Raw genomic sequence first — 19574 nt, 5'->3', positions numbered from 1 at the left:
GTTCCTGTGCCCATGAAATGCCTTCACCCACAGGCAGGGGCTCGGAGGGCTGCCCTCCTGGCACGCTGGCCGGGGCATCCGAGAGGGCAGGCGGGTTGGCAGGCACACAGAGCAGCTCAGTCACTGCTCTATCGGGCTCAAGCTGGGGGGTCTGTGCCAGAATCCTGGGCGGCACAGGCCAGGCCCCACTGCGTCCCTCACGTCAGTCCTGCCTGTTCCACATGTTCCCGAGACACTGCTGTGGCTTGGCCTCGGCCCCGACGGCTGCGGCAGTGCCTGTAGCTGGGGCAGGATGTCCCGTGGGCTCAAGGCTGGCCCAGGCTCTGGGCTGCACAGCAGCTGTGACAATCTGAGTGACCCAGGGGAGCTGGCTGCCATGTAGCAGTCCTGGTGCTCCACAGCAGTACGCTGCCAGGCAGGTGGCTGGCCCCTCTCCTGCCCTCAGAGCACTTGCAGGAGCAGTCTGCGCAGAGCAGTGGCCATGGTGACGCCCCCCACTACCAGGTGCCTCCAGGGCACTTGCAGGCGTGGTCACACAGGGCTCCCCAGTGGGCGTTTGTGCACAGGTGGCTGGCTGGGAGGGGCTGAGGGTGTGGGTGGCACCCAGGGCCAAGACTGGATCCTGGAATGAGGACAGCATGGCTCATCAGGGTCCTCTGAGACCCTCGAAGTGGGGCAGCTGTCTCAGGCTGTGTGGGGATGCTGCCAAGTGGGCCTGTCCATGAGGCTTCAGGCCTAGGTTCCCAGCCGCCCAACTCGGGAGGGTCCATCGTGCTGGTGTGCACTGCACCACCTGTCCAGCAGGGGGCGGGAGACCTGGAATCAGGAGCCCCCAGACCTCTGGCTCAGATGCCGCGTTGCGCCAGGTGTAGCTGCGCCAGGTGTAGCGTGCTTCCACAGTCCTCACCTCAGCCACTTCAGTCAACAGCTTCTGCAGGCTTCCACGTTAAGACGGGCAGAGCCGTGAGGGGCAGGGCTGAAGCAGGGTCTGCCCGCCTGGCCCCTGCTCTCAGAACTGGGGACGAGTTCTGGGGGACATACAGCAGCAGAGACCAGGGGAAGCCAACCGTGAGCCCTGCGTGCTGCTCCCGAGTGCCCAGGGTCCATGCTGGGCCCACGCAGGGGAGATGGCCGCCTCGCACACCCACTCTCTTCTCAGACCGTCTGGGACTACACAATTTTGGAGCATTGTTCTTACAGTAAGACACACAGAGCTTCCACTCACTGCTCCACTCCCCTGATGGTCAGCGCTGAGCTGAGCTAAAGCCAGGAGCCTCTTCTGGGCCTCCCATGTGGGTGCAGGGACACAAGGACCCCGGGTCTCCGCTACTGCCATCCCAGGAAGTAGGTAGTAAGCTTGATTGGAAGTGGAGCAGCCAGGGCGCGAACCTATGCCCATGAGGGATGCTGTCACCACACAGCGGGCCAGCCTGCTGACTCGCTCACCTGCAGGTGGCCACCTTGCACTCAGTGACCCATCTACTTCAGATAAAGGTGTCAGCAGGCCCTGTGAGGATCACAGCCGCCTCCAAAGAACAGTCATGTGCCCAGGTCAACTTGTGCCACGACCACTTTCCCCTGAGGTTACCAAGGTGTGGTCCACGCCACTTGCCTTCCTGGCTTCGGCTCCAGGCGCCTCAAGGACCGGGCAGCAGACCCAGTTCTGTTCAGGAATGACACAGGCATCGGGCAGGCAGGGTGGACAGACCTGCACTGGGCACTGCCACTCGCCCTCCTGGCTCCCCTGGGGATCTGAGCCCCTGTACCAAACTGGCCCTTTCTTCCACTTCAACCCACAGCAGGCTCACCTTGCGGTCCCCCTGCCAGGCCCGGGAGCGGCCAGCAGCAGCACCCTCGGCACATGCCCACTCTGCCTGACCGGGAGCACACACTCACCTCCAGGATGAAGTCCACACAGCTAGCACGGCCCCACGGGAGAGGCCGGTCACTCCCGGGTCCAGGCCTGCATCTTGCTCTCCTCCACGGCCACCGTCCACTGCCTTCCCGGGCTCACCAGCAGCGTTAATGCAAGTGGAGTTGCTAGCTGGCTCCTAGCTGGTCCTCTGACATGGGAGGCCAGCACTGCTAAGGCAGCCCCACTTCCCAACCAGCTCCCTGCTTGTGGCCTTGATCCTGCACCTGCGTGGGAGACCCGCAAGCAGCTTTGGCTCCTGGCTTCGGCTCAGCTCCGGCCACTGGAGCCACCTAAGTAGTGAACCAGTAGAGACCTCTCTCTTTTTACAGTAGGCATTCACGGATTCTTGAGTAATTATTTCTGCTGGTATGTTCTCACATAGTTCTTCATTCACCTGCCACCGATCCCCAGAGCATCCCACCGGTCCAGCACTCTCCTATCCTCCCATTCATCCTCGGGTGACACGTGTGAACAAGGAGGCTTGGGGCAATGTGGGAGACAGGCAGGACTGCAGCCAAGGGTGCATCCCTGCATGCCGAGAGCAGCTGCAGGGTTAGTGTAAGGGTGCCGCAAGCCGGCCGGAGCGAGGGGTATGTGTTGAGCCAGGACCGCGTGGTGGTGCTGCAGTCCCAGATGGCTTTATTCAATGCCACAGAGTACCCAGCACTGGGGCAGGCGATGGTGACCCTCCAAGCTGCCCCCGACACAGCATGGTCCCAGGCGGGCGGCCTGTCTTCCCCGGGCACGGCCAGCTGAGCTGGCTAGTGGTGGCCGCGAGCAGGAGCAGGACCTTTAGGAAAGATGCAGAAACAGAAGCAGCTGAGGAGGCAGGGCAGCGGCCCTGAGGTCACGACACGCACGGTGGGAACTCGGAAGGGGTGGGGGCCCCAGCTCTGCTCGTGGGCAGGAGCCCCTCTTCCTTCAAGCTCACCAGGCCTGCGTGTTTACACCCTGCTGCTCCTGAAGGGAAGTCTGGCCACGGGCTAAGCTTACCAAACACCCTCTCGGGGCACGGGCAGTGTGCACAGAGCTCACGTGGTCGGCCCTGGTGCTGAACAAGCAGTGAGCCAGGGTTTCCTTCCTCCAAGCACTCAGACTACAAGAAGCCGAGCTCAGGCCCAGCTGGGCTGTCCCCGCGCCCCTCGCCGCCCAGCACGAGCACAGCGAGGCGCCCCCCGACCCCCTTCCTCGGCCATGCAGACAGAGCCTTACCTTTGGAAGCTTTACTTCTTTTATCTGAAATGGAAAGGAAGAAATCCGTCATCCCGAGGCCCTCACAGTGCTTTCCATGCACTCAGTGCGCGAGCCGGCTCCGGGCGCAGGTGGGCCCGGCAGGAAGCTCCTGGCGACCACCTGCCTTAGCAGCTCCACGCGGGAGTGGGCCCCACTGCAGAGGTAAGAAGCAGAGCCCAGGAAGGTGACACCCAGAGAAGACACGCAGTCCGTGATGGGCCGGGGTCTGCCTGAGCGCCTGCAGTGTCCCGAGATGGGCTGGGGTCTGCCTGAGCACCTGCAGTGTCCCGAGATGGGCTGGGGTCTGCCTGAGCACCTGCAGTGTCCCGAGATGGGCTGGGGTCTGCCTGAGCACCTGCAGTGTCCCGGGGCCGCTCACGCCCGAGCACCACAGGAGGCACTGAGCCCCACCCACAGGAACAACTGGGCCTTTCCGGCACAGCAGGGCAAGCTCTCCCCTGGGGTGTCGGCATCGGTCCTGGCTGCTCCACTCCCGACCCAGCCCTCTGCTGGGGCCTACAGGAAGCTCCCGGCTCTCTCCCACCCTCTGCCTGCCCCTCTGCACATTCTGACAGACCCAGCCTGGGACGCTCCCGGAGGTGCCCCCACCCCCAGCACAGCCATTGGACTCACCAGCACTCCTGATCTTGTACACAATGAAGCTCATGAGCCCCACGCCGGCCCAGATCTCCTGGTAGGCCTGGGTGTAGTAGGGCTTCATGGGGGTCCAGACGTTCCTAACCAGGCTCTGCAGCATCTGCACAGAGAGGCGTCACCCAGTAAGGCTGCCCTCAGGCCAAAGCACTTCCCTCTGGCAGGTGGCAGTCGACGGTGGGCAGGCTGGGGACCCCTCGGCTTGTGGGATTCTGCCCCGCACACCCTTCCTTCCAAACATGCCAATCAACAGTGACGTGGGTGTGCCCTCACTGCCATGCTAGGTTCAGAGAGAGAGTATGTGTGTGGTCAGTCACAGGGCAGTCCTGTGGGGTGTGTGTGTGATCTGTGACACGCGTGTCTTTGCTCCGGGGAGCAGGGCCGCCCTGACCGCCTGCATAGATGCCCCATGAGGAGTCTGCGGGGGCGGCCATTCACTGGGCACGCACCCTAGGTGGGCAGACGGTGCTCTGCCACGGGTGGGCATTCGGCAAACAGCTCGCTCCAGTCCCGGCCCCCACCTGCCAGCCTGCCAAGACACCCACAGTGTCCTGCCAGAGCTCGGCGCGTCACCCAACCCGAGGGTCACCCAACCCGAGGCTCGCTCCCCTTGGTGGCCAGGAGTCCACACCGAGGTTCTTCCGCACCCCCACACCCACACCGAGGCTCATCCCACACCCCCACACCCATACCCCCCCACACACCAAGGCTCGTCCCGTGCCCCCACACCCACACCGAGGCTGGTCCCGTGCCCCCACACCCACACCGAGGCTCGTCCCTGCACCCCCACACCCACACCGAGGCTCGTCCCGTGCCCCCACACCCACACCGAGGCTCCTCCCTGCACCCCCACACCCACACCGAGGCTCGTCCCGTGCCCCCACACCCACACCGAGGCTCCTCCCTGCACCCCCACACCCACACCGAGGCTCCTCCCTGCACCCCCACACCCACACCGAGGCTCCTCCCACACCCCCACACCCATACCCCCCCACACACCGAGGCTCGTCCCGTGCCCCCACACCCACACCGAGGCTCCTCCCTGCACCCCCACACCCACACCGAGGCTCGTCCCGTGCCCCCACACCCACACCGAGGCTCCTCCCTGCACCCCCACACCCACACCGAGGCTCCTCCCTGCACCCCCACACCCACACCGAGGCTCCTCCCACACCCCCACACCCATACCCCCCCACACACCGAGGCTCGTCCCGTGCCCCCACACCCACACCGAGGCTCCTCCCTGCACCCCCACACCCACACCGAGGCTCCTCCCTGCACCCCCACACCCACACCGAGGCTCCTCCCTGCACCCCCACACCCACACCGAGGCTCCTCCCTGCACCCCCACACCCACACCGAGGCTAATCCCTGCACCCCCACACCCACACCGAGGCTCCTCCCTGCACCCCCACACCGAGGCTCGTCCCGCGTCCCCGGAGCCCACCTCGCCGCGGACGCCCCTCACACCACCGGGTTCCAGGGACGACGACTCGGGAAGGTCACGGAGCACGCACGCGCCGCGCGGCGCTTGCCGGGAGGACCACAGAGTCGGCGGTGGGTCCGGGCCAGAGCGTCTCCACGTCGCAGTTTGCGCACTACAGCGCCTCCGGCGGCCTCCCCAGGTGCTGCAGGCAAGAAGTGGGGACACCTGAACCGCGTCATCGCCGCACACAGGGGGCTCCGCGCAAGGAGGACCCTCGAAGGAGGCTGCGCCATGGCAGGGTCCTCAGCTTTGCAAGGACCGCGAGGTAAAGGCTCTGCACAAGCTGGCGGGACCGTCGCTGGCCAGCTCACAGGCTGAGAGAGTGGGCCGCCGGTGACTGAGCTGGGACAGGAGGCTGGGGCTGGGGGGTCCAGGACAGCCGGCACAAAGCCCTCAGAGCCTGGTGTCTTCCCCAGGGTGCGCTGTGGTGTCGGCCAGGCCTTGCTCTCCTCACACCAGAAAATACTGTTTTTGGAAAGTCTAAAGATACAAATGGATGCCATTTTCACACGTACAACTTCTTGTAACATCAAAAGAAATACACTTTCCATAAATTTTTCAGTGTATCCTCAAGCAAATGTTAAGTAGTAATTCAGAATGACCAAGGTAGCACAGTTAACCAAGGTATCCAGGCCGTCTGAAAATTGAGATTTAGATAAGACATACGTGTATTTTTATTAACGAAACAAAGAGGGGCCGGTTTTGTGACGTAGTGGGTTAATGTGCCTGCCGGGACGTCGGGCGGCCTTGCCTCCCACCCACCGTCCTGCCGGTGCAGCCCTGCAGCCCGTGCCTGGAGCCTGGCCTTGGCTGCGGCCACTCGGGGCTGAAGCAGTGGGGCCCGATCTTCCTGTAGCTCTTCCTTTCACTCGGCCTGTCACACCAACCAATCATCTCAAACGGACAAGGGAAATGACACTCACCTGCGCTCCTCTCTTCTAGCCTGAGAAGACAACTAGCTCCACCTTCTGCTTCTGCCTTCAGGAAATGAGAAGCTGAGGATCAAGGGACAGTCGTGGGAAGAACCAAGCAGGGCACTGCTCCCCACGAGGGGCTGCCGGCCTCCCTTGCCTCACCTATCTGTGTCGGTCTGTGTGTGCCAATCCCGCCTAGACCGTGCGCACGGACAGTGCCTGGTCTCCCCAGAGGAGCTGCTTCCCTCTAGGCGGTAAAGGAAGCATCAGTGGCAGGCCAGCATGGTGACTCACAGGCCGATCACCAGCATTCATATGGGTGCTGGTTCCAAACCCAGCTACTACACTTGTGATCCACCTCCTGTTTATGGCTGGGAAAGAAGTGGAGGATGGCCCAAGGTCTCGGGCCCCTGCACCATGTAGGGGACCTGGAAGAAGCTCCTGGCTTCAGACAACATGCTCAGCTCCAGCTGTCATGGCCGTTTGGAGGGTGAACCAGTAGATGGAAGACCTCTGCCTCTACTTTTCTCTAATTCTTTCTTTCAAATAAATATGTAAATCTTAAAAAAGAAAGAAGACATGCAGGGCTCAGCAAGGCCCTTCACTGACATCAACAGTGGTAGCAGCTCCAGCACTTGAAAAGAACGGGTATGTGAGTCTAGGCAGGGCGCAGCTGGGAGAGCACACCCAGCATGAACACGTGGGGCACACAGGTGGCTCCGCTGGCATTGACTCAGCACGAGTATTTTGGACATGTTGGCTGTTGCTTTTGTTAAAAAATATTTATTTTACTTATTTAAAATTTGAAAGGTTAGAGACTGTCTACCCACTGGCTCACCCGCACCTGGTTGCAATGGCTTGGGCTGGGCTAGGTTAAAGTCAGGAGCCTGGCAATCCACGGAGGTCTCTCACACAGGGGACAGGAGCCCAAGGACTTGGGCTGTCTGCTGCTGCTCGCTCAGGTGCATCAGCAGGGAGCTGGACGGGAAGTGGAGCAGCTGGGACTCAACTGGTGGTCACAGGGAACAGGCTGTAGCATAACCCAGTGAGCCTAAGCACTGACTGCTCTGCGTCCTCTCTCAACCAGGCACCAGGAGAGCAGGGAGTGCGTCTCCTCACTCCTCCGGTCCTGGAGTCCCAGGTGGAAGGGTCCCAGGGCTAAGCTGGGAGAGCACAGCGGAGGGAGAGGCCATGCCACTGAGGGTGAGGGGCAGTTCTCAGAGCCACCTGGTGGAGATGCGTGCTAACAGCAGCAGCCCCTTAGCCTGTGGATGAGGTCAAAGAGGGAGCCCACGGTGTGGTGCAGTAAAGCTACCACTCCCACAGCAGCGCCTGGCCCAGCCTCCACTGTGACAGCTGCAAGGTGAACCAGCAAGTGGGGGATCTCTCTGTGTCACTATATCAAACAAATAAGTAAAAGATTTAACAATAAGAAAGAATGAAGAAAAGAACGTAAAGAATGAGAAGCCGCTGTCAGGAAAACTGCTGCAGCATGATAGACAGTAAGAGAAGCGTTCAGGGAAAACAAAAAAAAACTTCAGGGTTTTCAGGACAAAGCATTTGAACTCTGAACCAGCCTTAAGATTAATGGACTTAAGTTTTTTTTTTTTTTAAAAAAGAAAAGATCTATTTATTTCTACTTTAAAGGGAGATTTACAGAAAGGAAAGACAGAGAAAGGTTTTCAGTCTGCTACTTCACTCTTCCAAATGTCTGTGATGGCCAGAGCTGAGCTGACCTGAGGCCATGAGCTCTTCCGGGCTCCCCCACATGGATGCAGGTGTCCAGGAACTTGGGCCAGCTTTTGCTGCTTTCCCAGGCCACAAGTGGGGAACTGGATCAAAAGTGGAGCAGCCAGGATATGAACTAGTGCCCATGGGGGATGGCAGTGCTTGCAGTTGGCAGATTAGCCTGTAGAGCCACCATGCTAGCCCTGAGATCCATAGACATTTTTAAAAATTTTTATTTTTATTTGAAAGTCAGGTATAGAGGGAGGAGAGACAGACAGGAAGATCTTCTGTCCATTGATTCATTCGTCAAGTGGCTGCAATGTCCAGAGCTGAAGCGACCCAAAACCAGGAGCCAGGAGGTTCCTCTGGGTCTCCCACGCAGGTGCAGGGTCCCAAGGCTTTGGGCCACCCTCCACTGCTCTCCCAGGCCACAGGCAGGGAGCTGGATGGGAAGTGGAGCTGCTGGGATTAGAACCGGAGCCCATATGGGATCCCAGTGAGTGCAAGGAAGGACTTTAGCTACTAGGCTACCGTGCTAGGTTCCAGACTTTTTTTTAAAAAAGATTTATTCCTACTGGAAAGCAGATTTACAGAGGTGCTCCCACTCCTGCGCTCTGTGCCATACTGTCTGCTTCAGTATGAATGTGGGCACGAGTCAGGAGGAGCTGCACCTGGTGAGGGGCCCCGCAGACCACCGAGGCAGAGGCCAGAGCTCACAGTGCTTAGCCAGGAAACGGCACTGGCCCTTCCAGCTGGTCTCCACGCTGGCTTTGCTGGGCAGCCACTGCCGCTTGGGGCTCCGGCACCCTGTAGGAGTGCTAGCTTGAGGCCAGCTGCTCCGTTTGAGGTCCTGCTAGCTGCTACTGGACCCTCGGGGCTCACATGGCAACTCCAGGTGCAGTTCCTGGCTCCTCGCTTCTGTCTGGCCCAGATCTACCGACTGCAGCTATTTGGGGCTGTGAACCAGTAGATGAAGAGTGCTCTCTGATGCACAAGTGATTAAATATGGGATCCCGGGGCGTTCAAGGCGAGGGCTTTAGCCGCTGGGCCACGCCGCCAGGCCCTATTTATTTTTATTACAAAGTGAGAGATACAGAGAGGAAGAGAGACAGAGAGGAAGATCTTCCATCCGATGATTCACTCCCCAAGTGAGTGCAACGGCCGGTGCTGTGCCGATCCGGAGCCGGGAACCAGGAACCTCTTCCGAGTCTCCCACTCGGGTGCAGGGTCCCAAGGCTTTGGGCCGTCCTCGACTGCTTTCCCAGGCCACAAGCAAGGAGCTGGATGGGAAGTGGAGCTGCCGGGATTAGAACCGGCGCCCATATGGGATGCCGGCGCATTCAAGGAGAGGACTTTAGCCGTTAGGCCACGCCGCCGGGCGGTCTGCAACACTTTTAATATCGATATGTGTGTGCGCGTTTGTGTATACACACACATTTTAAACAACAGTGGTCCCCTGGAGCAGGCGTGCAGCAAGCGAAGCCTAGCAACCCCAAAGAGCGAAACACCCCCCAACATGAGCCCTGCTTGGCACAGCACGGCCTGAGGAACAGCGCCCTGGGAAGCGGGAACTGTCAGATGCCCGGTGCTGGCCAAAGCAAGGGTGGGGCACTGCTTCCGGCGCCCGCGGGGCAGGCTCGGCCCTGGGCGCTGCGCACGCCCGTGGCCCGCGGCTGCCTCCAGGCTCTCCCATCGCGGCCGGGCGTCTTCCTCGGCATGCACGCCCGGGCCAGGTCTGCGGAGGACACTGCCGCCCGACACGCAGGTGCAGGCCCGGTAACGACGTCCCTCCCGCGCAGCCCTTCTGCCTCAGGCGTCCGGGACGCACACACGCCTGCCTTCCCCTCCGCCCTCTCCTCAGAACCAGGCACCTGTTCTTCCCCAGCGCCCCGGAGGCCCCACCGCGGCTCTGCGCACGCCACGTGCTGAGGAACATCCGTCCCTCTTCTGCCCGAAACGCGCCAAGCCCCGAATAGCCCGCAAAGGGCTTCTAGAAACTTCTCGAACTGAGTTTCGGCGGCCAGAGGTGCACGCTTTCCCGGCAGGCCTTGCGTGGGTGGATTGGGGGCGGGACAGAGGCTCCCAGCAGTCCTTGCGCGCAGGACCGAGTAGGAGCACGTGGCTCTGGCGTGGTGGGTGGTGTATCACGCCCTCCCCGCCTGCCGCAGTCATGGTGCACTCTGATTGGAGGAGCTCATGCGGCGGGGCGGGAAGAGTGGGGCGGGCCGCGCTGTAGCAGTGCGCTGATTGGGCCGTTTCCGCGGGGGCGGGGCGCCGGGCTGGTCGCGCTGCGCAGGCGCGTTGCCGGCGTCGCGGTTCCCGCGCTCGGAGCGGAGCAGGCGGTTGAGGCGGCGGCGTCGCGGGCAGCATGCTGCGCAAGCTCACCGTGGACCAGATCAACGACTGGTTCACCATCGGCAAGACCGTGACGGATGTGGAGCTGCTGGGCGCTCCGCCCGCCTTCCCGGCCGAGGCGCCGCGCCGGGACGCCGGCCAGAGCCCGGTGCTGGCAGGGGCGGCGGCGTGCACAAGGTGGGCCTGGGCCGGCGGGCAGCGGCCGGGGCCCCCAGGGTGGGTCGGCTCCGCGGAGGGCCCACCCCGGCCTCGCTGCTTCCCGCAGTGCCGGGCTGCCCTCCGCCCCGGTTCCTGTTCACCCCCAAAGTGCGTGGGAGCAGAAGGTCAGAAAGTGAGGCGAGGCGAGGGCCGGCAGGACTCCCCGTGGGCTCCCTGGCTAGCAGTGTTAGGCCGGGCACGAGTCAGGGGACGTTTTAGTTTTTTTTTTTTCTTAGATTTATTTTTTTAATTTTTATTACAAAGTCAGATATACTGAGAGGAGGAGAGATAGAGAGGAAGTGGAGCTGCCGGGATTAGAACCAGCGGCCATATGGGATCAAGGCGAGGACCTTAGCCACTAGGCCACGCTGCCGAGCCCTAGTTTTAAAGTTCTCACGTATTTGATTTCTCAGTGCTTTGATAAGTTCTTTTTATTTGTGACGATGCTCTCATAGTTGAGAAAGTATGCGTGCCCATGTGGACCACTGATCAGGATGGCAGAAGTGAATGAGACAACGGCGTCCAATCTGCATTTTTCTTGCTGTGCCTGGGGGAAGTGGGGAGAGACCGGGAGAGGGCTGCTCCCAGCAGCCCGACCACCCAGGAATAGGGGACAGCCACCCGATGTCAGCCCAGGGTCCCCGATGTGGAGCAGGTTCCGAGGTCTCTGCTCAGGGGTTTTTGATAGTTCTGAGACACTGTTGATGTTGTTGCTTCCAAGTTCAGGAAATCCTTCCAAGGTCCGTTGGCTGAATAGTCCACTTAGAGTGTTTGCCCAGTCTCACTGTCAGTACTTGCCTGGGAGAGCTGTTTGATTTCTTCTGCCCTCCATGGTTGTAGGCGTCCTGTGCAGGCCTCAGTGAGCTGGTTGTCATGTCCTCCTGTGCGCGTCTGGGCTTGCCGTCCACCACACAGGATTCAAAAATCGAGGAGACCGCGTTCTGATACAGTCATTCCGTGGGCAGACCACACAGCCTGTGATGGAGTTCTGAGTCCAGCAGTCCTGTGGGGCGTCCCCAGAGAAGCTTTGCCAGTGGTGACCCCGGTGTGTGCCGGTCGGTGTGGGTCTGGCTCAGTCTGTCACCCATATTAGCCTGCGCACGTGCTGGTGATTGCAGTTCTCGGATCAGTTCTGTCCCCAGCCCCTCCTACACAAACCAAGGATGTTGCGGCCCAGCCCTGCCCAACCCTGCCCACCACATGCTTGGCCCCCATGCACACCAGCAGGAGCTGTAGCCTAGTTGGGGTGACCCCCAATAACCTCCAGCAGGCCTGCCCTCACCCCCAGTTCTTGTGCATACTGGTATGTGCAGCAGACTGGTCAGGTCTGTCCCACATCCCATTCAGCTCTCACACACGTCGATGGGCATTGGCTTCTAGTTCAGCCCAACCAAACCCACTGTCCAGTCCACATTCATGCCTGCAGGTGCCACTGCCTGTCCAGCCAGGTCTGCCCTCAGCCCAGGTTCTCGTGCTCAGCAGTGGGAGTCACAGCCCATCAGAGTGGTGCCCCAGTTTTCCTCCTGGGCCCACTGCCAGCCCCGGGTCTTGCACCTTGCAGGTGGTTCTGCGGTCTCGCTTGACAGGACTTGCCCCAGTCGCAGGGACTGCTAGCCGGTGCTGCAGCAAAGCCCGGCCTGCCTGTGCCGCTCTGGTTTCATGCTTGCGCCAGTGGATACGGTCACTTAACCCAGCTTGGCCCTCCCCTAACCCAGCTCACATGCAGGCTGAGGGGTGTTGTAGCCCTGCCCAGCCTGGTCTGCCCCCAGTTCCAGCTCTGATGCTCACCAGTGGGAATAGCCCCTGCAGCTCCCCTGCCAGACTTGCCCATCCCCAGGACCTCACATGTGCTGGTGGGTACTGTGGCCCAGTCTAGCATGGTCCATCTCACCTTGGCATTCACTGGCAGGAGCTGTAGCCTAGCCTTGCCCCCAGCCCCTCGGTCCTGGCCCTCATGTGAACTGGCTGGTGTTATGGCCCAGCCTGGCCTGTCCTGCACCCCATCCTGATTCTCAGATCCACCGGTGGGTGTTATGAACTGGCCCAGCTTGGCCAGCACGCAGACCTGACCCACATGTCAGCTGGTGGGTATTGTAACCTGGCCTGGTCTGGGTTGCGGTCAGCCTCACCTGCAGGGACTGTGACCCGACAGAGGAGTTCCCCCAGCTCCTCTATCAAGTCTCCCCCCAGTGTGCACATGTGGGTTCTTGGCACAGCCTGACTTGGCTTAAATCCTTCCCGGCAGGTACAGTGGCCTTGCCTGACCAGCCCACACCCATTCCAGCTCTTACTGTTGGGTGCTACAACCCAGCCACACCTGACTCACTCCTAGACCCAGCTCTAGCATTTTCAGCAGGTGTTGAGAGCCTGCCCAACCTGTCCTACACCCACTCTGGCTCTTGTGAGCACCAGTGGGTGCTGGAGCCTAGCCCAGCGGGCACAGCTCAAATCCAGTCCACACCCGTGCTGGGGGTACGGCAGCCATGTCCAGCCCAGCCCCCGGCTCTGGCTCTTGTGCTCCCCAGTGGGAGCCACAGCACGGCTGGGGTGTCCCCTTAGCTCCCCAGCCAGGCCTGCTCTTGGCTGTAGATCTTGCACATGCCAGTGGTTGCTCTGACCCAGCCCAGCATAACCTGTCACCGCCTTGGCCTTGGCCACCAGATGCTGCAGCCTGGCCTGGCCCGCCCCCTGTCCCGACTCTCGCTGGTGGGTGCTGCAGCCTTACCCAACCAGGCTGCCCCCACCTTTGGCTTTCCTGCCAATCAGTAGGTATGATAGCTTAGCCTGGCCCAGGTTGGCCACACCCCCAACCAGGTTCCTAAGCATGCCAGTGTGCTGGTATTTGACCAGCCCTGCCTGGTCAGCTTCCAAAGCCAGCCCATATACCCCAGAGCCAGCCCACACACCTGCTTGGTCAGCCCCTAGAGCCTGCCCACACGCTTGCCAACAAATGAAACAGCCCTTCCCAGCCTGACCAACACCCAGCGTGACTCACCTGCTCACCAGCGGGCGTGTTGGCCCATTGGGGAGTTCTCCAAGCTCCCCACCAGGCCCACACCCAGACTCAGGTCTCACGCGTGCCAGTGGGTGGCAGGCCCTTGCTGGCCCAGTGTGCCCCCTAGTCTTGGCCTTTGTGCTGGTGGGTGTCGGGACTCGGCCTGTTCCACACCTGGTCCTTGGGTGAGCCTGCAGGTGCTCCAGGCTGTTCCCAACCCCAGCACCAAGGAGTGTCCACGCGTTCCCTGGTCATGCCTAACTTGGCATGTTACCACCTGCGGCCCTCAAGCAAACTAGCAGTCCCACGGGGTGAGCCCGCGAATCCCCACAGAATCTGCGCCCAGACCTAGCTCTCTCGCGTGCTGGCTGGTGTCATGGCCCAGCCTCACATGGTCCACCCCCTGCCCCAACACTGGCGGGTGCTGTGGTTGAGCCCTGCCAGGCAGGTCCCCAGCCATGGCTTTAGTGTGAGCTATAGGCAGTGGTCGACACCAACAAGTCCAGCTCAGGTCTCCCATGTGGGTAGGTGTGTTGGTTTGGCCCCCAAAGATTCTCTGGTTTCCTTCCTGTAAACCACCAGGTCTCAGCCCCTCGTTAACCTGCAGGTGCAGTATCCAGGTTGGTGGAGGTCCCCAAGAGACCCCTCACCTGCCACGTTCTCCCCCAGCAGCCCTCCCTCCCACACATCTCAGACCTGCTTCCCTGAGCAGTCCACAGCCCGCCATGTCCGGGAGCTGATCCCATGGCTGGGCCTCTGGTGGTGTGCTGTGCCAGCCTGGGGCCTACACACACTCAGGCATGGGTCCCCGGAGCCTGTCTGCCAGGCTGTTGGCGTCTTCTCCCCCCACATACCTTTAAAAAAAGGCAGCAATGCTGGCACACGTATAGTTAATATAACACAGGTTTGGCATCACCAGGTCAGGATGCCTGCCCGCTGCGAGCTAGCTTTGTCCCAGCAGTGGAACACTTGCCTGGCACAAGGCGACCTAGGCAGCTGCCTGCACCTGGAGCTTTTTTTTCCCCCCTAAAGGTTTGTTTTCATTGGAAAGATAGATTTACAGAGGAGAGGTGTAGATCTTCCACCTGCTGGGTCACTCCCCAAGGGCCACACAACTGGAGCTGAGCTGATCCAGTGCCAGGAGCCTCTTCCAGGTCTCCTACGCAGGTGCAGGGTCCCAAGGCTTTGGGCCGTCCTCGACTGCTTTCCCAGGCCACAGGCAGGGAACTGGATGGGAAGTGGAGCAGCCAGGATACGAACCAGTGCCCATATGGGATCCCAGCATGTGCAAGGCGAGGACTTTAGCTACTAGGCTACCACGCTGGGCCCCTATTTTGTTTTTTTTTTTTTTAAAGATTTATTTATTTTATTACAAAGTCAGATATACAGAGAGGAGAGACAGAGAGGAAGATCTTCCGTCCGATGATTCACTCCCCAAGTGAGCCGCAATGGCCGGTGCTGTGCCGATCCGAAGCCGGGAACCAGGAACCTCTTCTGGGTCTCCCACGCAGGTGCAGGGTCCCAAAGCAGGGAGCTGGATGGGAAGTGGAGCTGCCGGGATTAGAACCGGCGCCCATATGGGATCCCGGGGTGTTCACGGCGAGGACTTTAGTCGCTAGGGCACGCTGCCGGGCCCCCCTATTTTATTTTTAAAGATATATTTACTTACGTTGAAAGAATTGCAGCAAGAGTGATCTAGCATCTGGTAGTTCACGCCTCCAAATGGCTGCAGTGGCCAGGGCTGCGCCTGACCCAAGCCAGGGACAGGAGCTTCTGCGTCTGTGTGGCTGCAGGGACCCAAATACTTGGGCCGTCCTCTGCCGCTTTCCCAGGCACATCAGCTGCATGGGAAGCAGAGCAGCCTGGACTCAGCCTGGCCCTTTGTGGGATGTGTTGGTGCAGGTAGCGGCTCTACCTGCTGCATTATAGTCCCCTAAGCAGCAGGACGAGGCAAGGCTGTGGGAGTCATGGGCTTGGGAAGGGCATGCTGGGAACTGGAGTGTGTGGACCCTGACAGGTCTGTTGGCTGTGACTGCGAGCAGCCTGGAGTTGGGGGTGATCTGGCTGAAGTGGCATGTGTGGGGTTCAGGGCTTTGAGGTGTGTGGGTGGAGGTGGCTAGTAGGGAGCTGTGCGGAGGGTCTGGGAGACTGGGGAGGGCCCCGACTCCCCAAGCAGCTGCCAGTGGGGAGCCTGTGTGCGAGCACCTTAATGTTTGGTGTGACTGGTCTCCTAGGCTGCCTTCCCCGGGGGAGGGCTTGGTGAGGGTCTGCAGGGGCTCAGAGGGCGGGTGAGCGGCCTCGGTGGACTGCAAGTCTCCCTCTGGCAGAGCTGCTGCTCAGGCCGCGGTGGCCTGCAGGCGTGGCCCTGGGGGGAGTGTGTGTGCAGGCAGCCTCGAGCGCCAGTACAAGCAGCAGTGTGGCATGGCTGGGATCAGGGACAATTGGAATGTGATAGGGGTTAGCCAAGGAGGCTGAAGGAAAAGAGGCTGTTTTTTTTTGGAGTGTATGTTTAGTTCTAGTCTTGGGTTTCTTTTCTTTCTTATTTTTATGTCTTTCTGGTTTAGATGAAGGGTAAGCAGCACCCAGATACAGGCGTTCAGTTTTTGGATTTTCCTACAAGATAGTTAAGGCTAGCCTTTTATCAAGAAGTCTAACTCAGATATAGTGTCCTACTTGCATTTCTGTCGGAAGAGATTTTCTCTGTCCGCTTATAAACTTCCCTTCCCTGTGTCCCCAACAGCCAGGGCTGGACAAGGCTGAAGATGCTCTGGGGGACCCCTCCCGAGTGGCAGGGCTCCCCCTTCCTGTGTGTTTGAGCCATCACCTGCGCCTCCAGGCTGGGCCTCAGAAGGAACCAGGGGTTAGGAGGGGTGCCAGGACTGGCCCAGGCCCCCTAGGGAAGGTGGGGAGTCTTCTCTCTGGTGGAGGGGTGTCAGGACTGGCCCAGGCCCCCTAGGGAAGTTGGGACATCTTCTCTGGGTAGGAGGGGTGCCAGGACTGGCCCAGGCCCCCTAGGGAAGGTGGGGAGTCTTCTCTGGGTAGGAGGGGTGCCAGGACTGGCCCAGGCCCCCTAGGGAAGGTGGGGAGTCTTCTCTCTGGTGGAGGGGTGCCAGGACTGGCCCAGGCCCCCTAGGGAAGGTGGGGAGTCTTCTCTCTGGTGGAGGGGTGTCAGGACTGGCCCAGGCCCCCTAGGGAAGTTGGGACATCTTCTCTGGGTAGGAGGGGTGCCAGGACTGGCCCAGGCCCCCTAGGGAAGGTGGGGAGTCTTCTCTCTGGTGGAGGGGTGTCAGGACTGGCCCAGGCCCCCTAGGGAAGTTGAGACATCTTGTAGGTTCCTGCTGTCCCATGTGAGTATAAGACAGATTTAAGTTAAACATCAGCATCGAATGCTTTCTCAGAGTAGCAGTTGCTGTTGTTACACCAGTCCATATTGTAGAGCTTTGTTTTATTATGCTTCTATTTAACGTTAAAATTATGGTCAAAATAAAAAATCTGCTCGAACTGCAGCTGAGTGTTGAGAGTGAGTACTCCTGTCCCCACCCCCACCACGGTCGCTTCGACCTGTCCCTGCTGGCGGCGAGGGCCACAGAATGGGCTGGGGCATCATTTCAGTATTTGTAAAGGTGAGAGACAAAATAATCATTTTGTTCTATTTTATTTTATTATTTTATTTATATAGCTTTTCGTTAGAATAAAAGCCAAAGTTAACTTTGTCCCACATAGGCTTGTCAGATTTTATATTGAATGAGATTGTCTTAGTTTTTGGGAGAGGTGTTTGGGAGTAAGTACTTCAAACTTTTAAAAATATTAGGAAACATTTTAGTTAAAAATCTGTTCAGTGAGAACATGGCATGTTTAGTTGTCTGAAAAAAGGAGGCTTTAAAATAGGCCGACTTGTGACTTTGTAACAGATTCAGTTACCTTGCTTACCCTGGAGGCTTCTAGTTTGATTCAGAGAGCTGTGGGGCAACCTCGGTGGGGGTGTGGGGCTTAGCCGGCTTGGTGCTAATGGGGCGGGTTCCATATGCCATGCGTGAGAGCTGGGAACCTGCTATGGGAGTTTCTGTCAACGTAGCTGGAAATGGTGGGTATTTCCTGCCCGCCCGGGCCCCAGGCCCCTTCCCCGGGAGCAGCCAGTGGAACTGGTGGGCAGCCAGTCCTGCAGGCCGACCGGGGCCCCGCAGCTTGTCCCCACGCCTTGTCCCCGCGCTGTGCACCGCTCACCGAGTCTTTGAGCACTTGCTTGAAGATGTAGACTACTTTGCACGGCAGCGCATCATTTTCTGCCAAAATTTCTCGAAATCTAGGGGAAATGGGTAAAGGACATTCAGAACTGTTCCGGTGGTTCACCTGGTGTTCTGCTAAGAGCTGTGACTATGAGTTAAAGGTTTCCTGCAGGCAGGATACCGGCAGACATTTCTGTGTGGCTTGTTGGGAATCTTAGCAACAGTGCTTACATGGTTAGGAGCTTCCCGGGCAGAGCAGGAGGGGGCCATAGCAGCCGGGCCCTGGGGCACAGCAGCCGGGCTCTGGGGCACAGCAGCCGGGCCCTGGGGCACAGCAGCCGGGCTCTGCCTGCTGAGTGCAGTGCTTACTGGCGGGGCGGGCAGCATTACCTGCTGAGCACGGCTGTGGTCTGGCCGGGCTGCACTCGAGCGCACAGGGCCTCCGGTTGTCTCTGCTCAGTGGCTGGGATGCTCGCCTGAGGAGTCTGGCAGCTTTGCAGCCGGCTGTGGTCTGTGCCTGCTCTACTCACGTTCTGCTCGTCCTCGATGTCTTGGATGAACCTTTTTCGTTCCCTCACGTGCCGTGTGAGCTCCTGAAGCAGCGTCTGTGTGGCCACCTGCGAGCCAGCCTTGACCGCCGCGGTCTTGGGCCACTTCATCCAGTCAAAGAGTGGCATTTGCTGTCGCTTCTTACTTGCAGTTACAACTCTGATGAACAAATAGGTGTTTGTTTACAACAAAGAGCTAGACAAACACATGGAGTTTTTTGTGCAGGTGAAAACAAGGTTAGGACATGGTTTAAAGTCTCAATTCGTAACTAGATGGGTGCCAAAATCCAAAATTGCAAATACTTCTATGTAGCCTAGCAGAACAGAGTAGAACAGCTGGATGGAGTTTCTAAAACTGCCCACTGAAAGTTCCTGGGCAGCTTCACCTGTGAACATGTCTGCAGGCACCCTGGGCAGCGAAGCTTAGCATGGAAAAGCTAACACTTACCGCTAAGCTGCCGGCTCTGCTGCAGGGCGATGGCGATGGCGCTGGGCCCGCGGGGCTTTGCCGGTCCTCCCAGACGTGTCTTCTGCTGGGGCAAGAGCCGCCTTGTGCTCCCACGGAGGCCGTGCTGGGAACAAGCCGCTTTCCCTGTCAGCAGTGAAGCTGTGATGTCTTCATTTGTAGGGTGCTCAGTAAGCTAGAGGAAGTGACAGAATAACCTAGTGTTTCATCTTGACTGCTTATGTAATGGTCTTGCATGTGGCCAGTCAGCTTGGAGGAGGTTGCCGGCGCTGCGGACGCTGATGCTGAATGTGTTCCGTCGTGTTTGTGGCAGGGCAGTGCGGCCCGTTGCCTGAGGTGCTGCCGGGCAGTGCGGCCCGTTGCCTGAGGTGCTGCTGGGCTGTGCGTCGCTCGAGGTCAGGTTACTGCTGTATTTTTGTGCCTGTAGAGCTCTAAAAATAGCCATGTTGCCTTTATTCTTCAGCTTAACTCTCAGGTCAGTTAGAAGCCAGGTCACTGTCCCCTCTAATGAAAGCAGGAAAAGAGATGTGACTTGACAGCCTGCAAGGCGTGTGCTCTGAGCCAATAGGAAAGCAAGGCGCACGTGGTCATGCGTGAAACAGGCAGCAAGCGGTACACTCTGTATTCTGTTTGTTTTGTCTTTACAATGGCCATGAATTTTCTGTATTTAAAAAATGTGCTAATAAAAAGTGTGCTGCTGGAACACATTATAAGCACTCAAATATGTTGCTTGAAAATATCCTGTGTGTGTAAGGACGGCGGCGAGGGGCTGCTGCGGCGTGCGGAGGTGAGGGGCGGTGGAGAAGCGTGCTTGGTGCTCCGTCCCAGCAGAGCCTGATGTCCGCTGCCGTCGCTG

At 59.3% G+C, this 19574-nt stretch overlaps 3 protein-coding genes across 5 annotated transcripts in view; 1 reads left to right on the top strand and 2 right to left on the bottom strand.

The window, feature by feature from the left end:
- Positions 1 to 2487: 2487 nt before the first annotated feature.
- ATP5MJ (ATP synthase membrane subunit j) lies at positions 2488 to 5323 on the bottom strand. Of its 2 annotated transcripts, none has more exons than XM_004584265.3 (4): positions 5250 to 5323; positions 3782 to 3905; positions 3128 to 3151; positions 2488 to 2705 (listed from the first exon to the last, which is right to left on the bottom strand). In XM_004584265.3, exons 2-4 carry the CDS (start codon positions 3903 to 3905, stop codon positions 2677 to 2679), a joined length of 177 nt encoding a protein of 58 aa, XP_004584322.1. In that variant the 5' UTR covers positions 5250 to 5323; the 3' UTR covers positions 2488 to 2676. The 2 variants fall into 2 exon arrangements, with proteins under 2 accessions (XP_004584322.1, XP_058511499.1); XM_058655516.1 differs by having other exon boundaries at positions 5273 to 5304.
- A 4920-nt stretch (positions 5324 to 10243) lies between these two features.
- TDRD9 (tudor domain containing 9) overlaps positions 10244 to 19574 on the top strand; it is a 59212-nt gene continuing 49881 nt past the window's right edge. Inside the window, exon 1 of one of the 2 annotated variants that reach the window (XM_004584514.2) lies at positions 10244 to 10462. In XM_004584514.2, the coding sequence (XP_004584571.2) occupies positions 10299 to 10462 (164 nt within the window). In that variant the 5' untranslated portion in view covers positions 10244 to 10298. The remainder of the gene's footprint in view (positions 10463 to 19574) is intronic. The other variant, XM_058655512.1, reaches the window with a different exon arrangement.
- RD3L (RD3 like) lies at positions 17484 to 18381 on the bottom strand. The gene is made up of 2 exons (XM_004584264.2): positions 18095 to 18381; positions 17484 to 17781 (listed from the first exon to the last, which is right to left on the bottom strand). Exons 1-2 carry the CDS (start codon positions 18379 to 18381, stop codon positions 17484 to 17486), a joined length of 585 nt encoding a protein of 194 aa, XP_004584321.2.

The sequence above is a fragment of the Ochotona princeps genome, chromosome 26 (genome assembly GCF_030435755.1).
Source record: "Ochotona princeps isolate mOchPri1 chromosome 26, mOchPri1.hap1, whole genome shotgun sequence".
In the NCBI taxonomy this organism is placed as follows: Eukaryota; Metazoa; Chordata; class Mammalia; order Lagomorpha; family Ochotonidae; genus Ochotona; species Ochotona princeps.
Note: the sequence above shows the minus strand (reverse complement) of the source record. Positions and strands in the feature narration are given on the sequence as shown.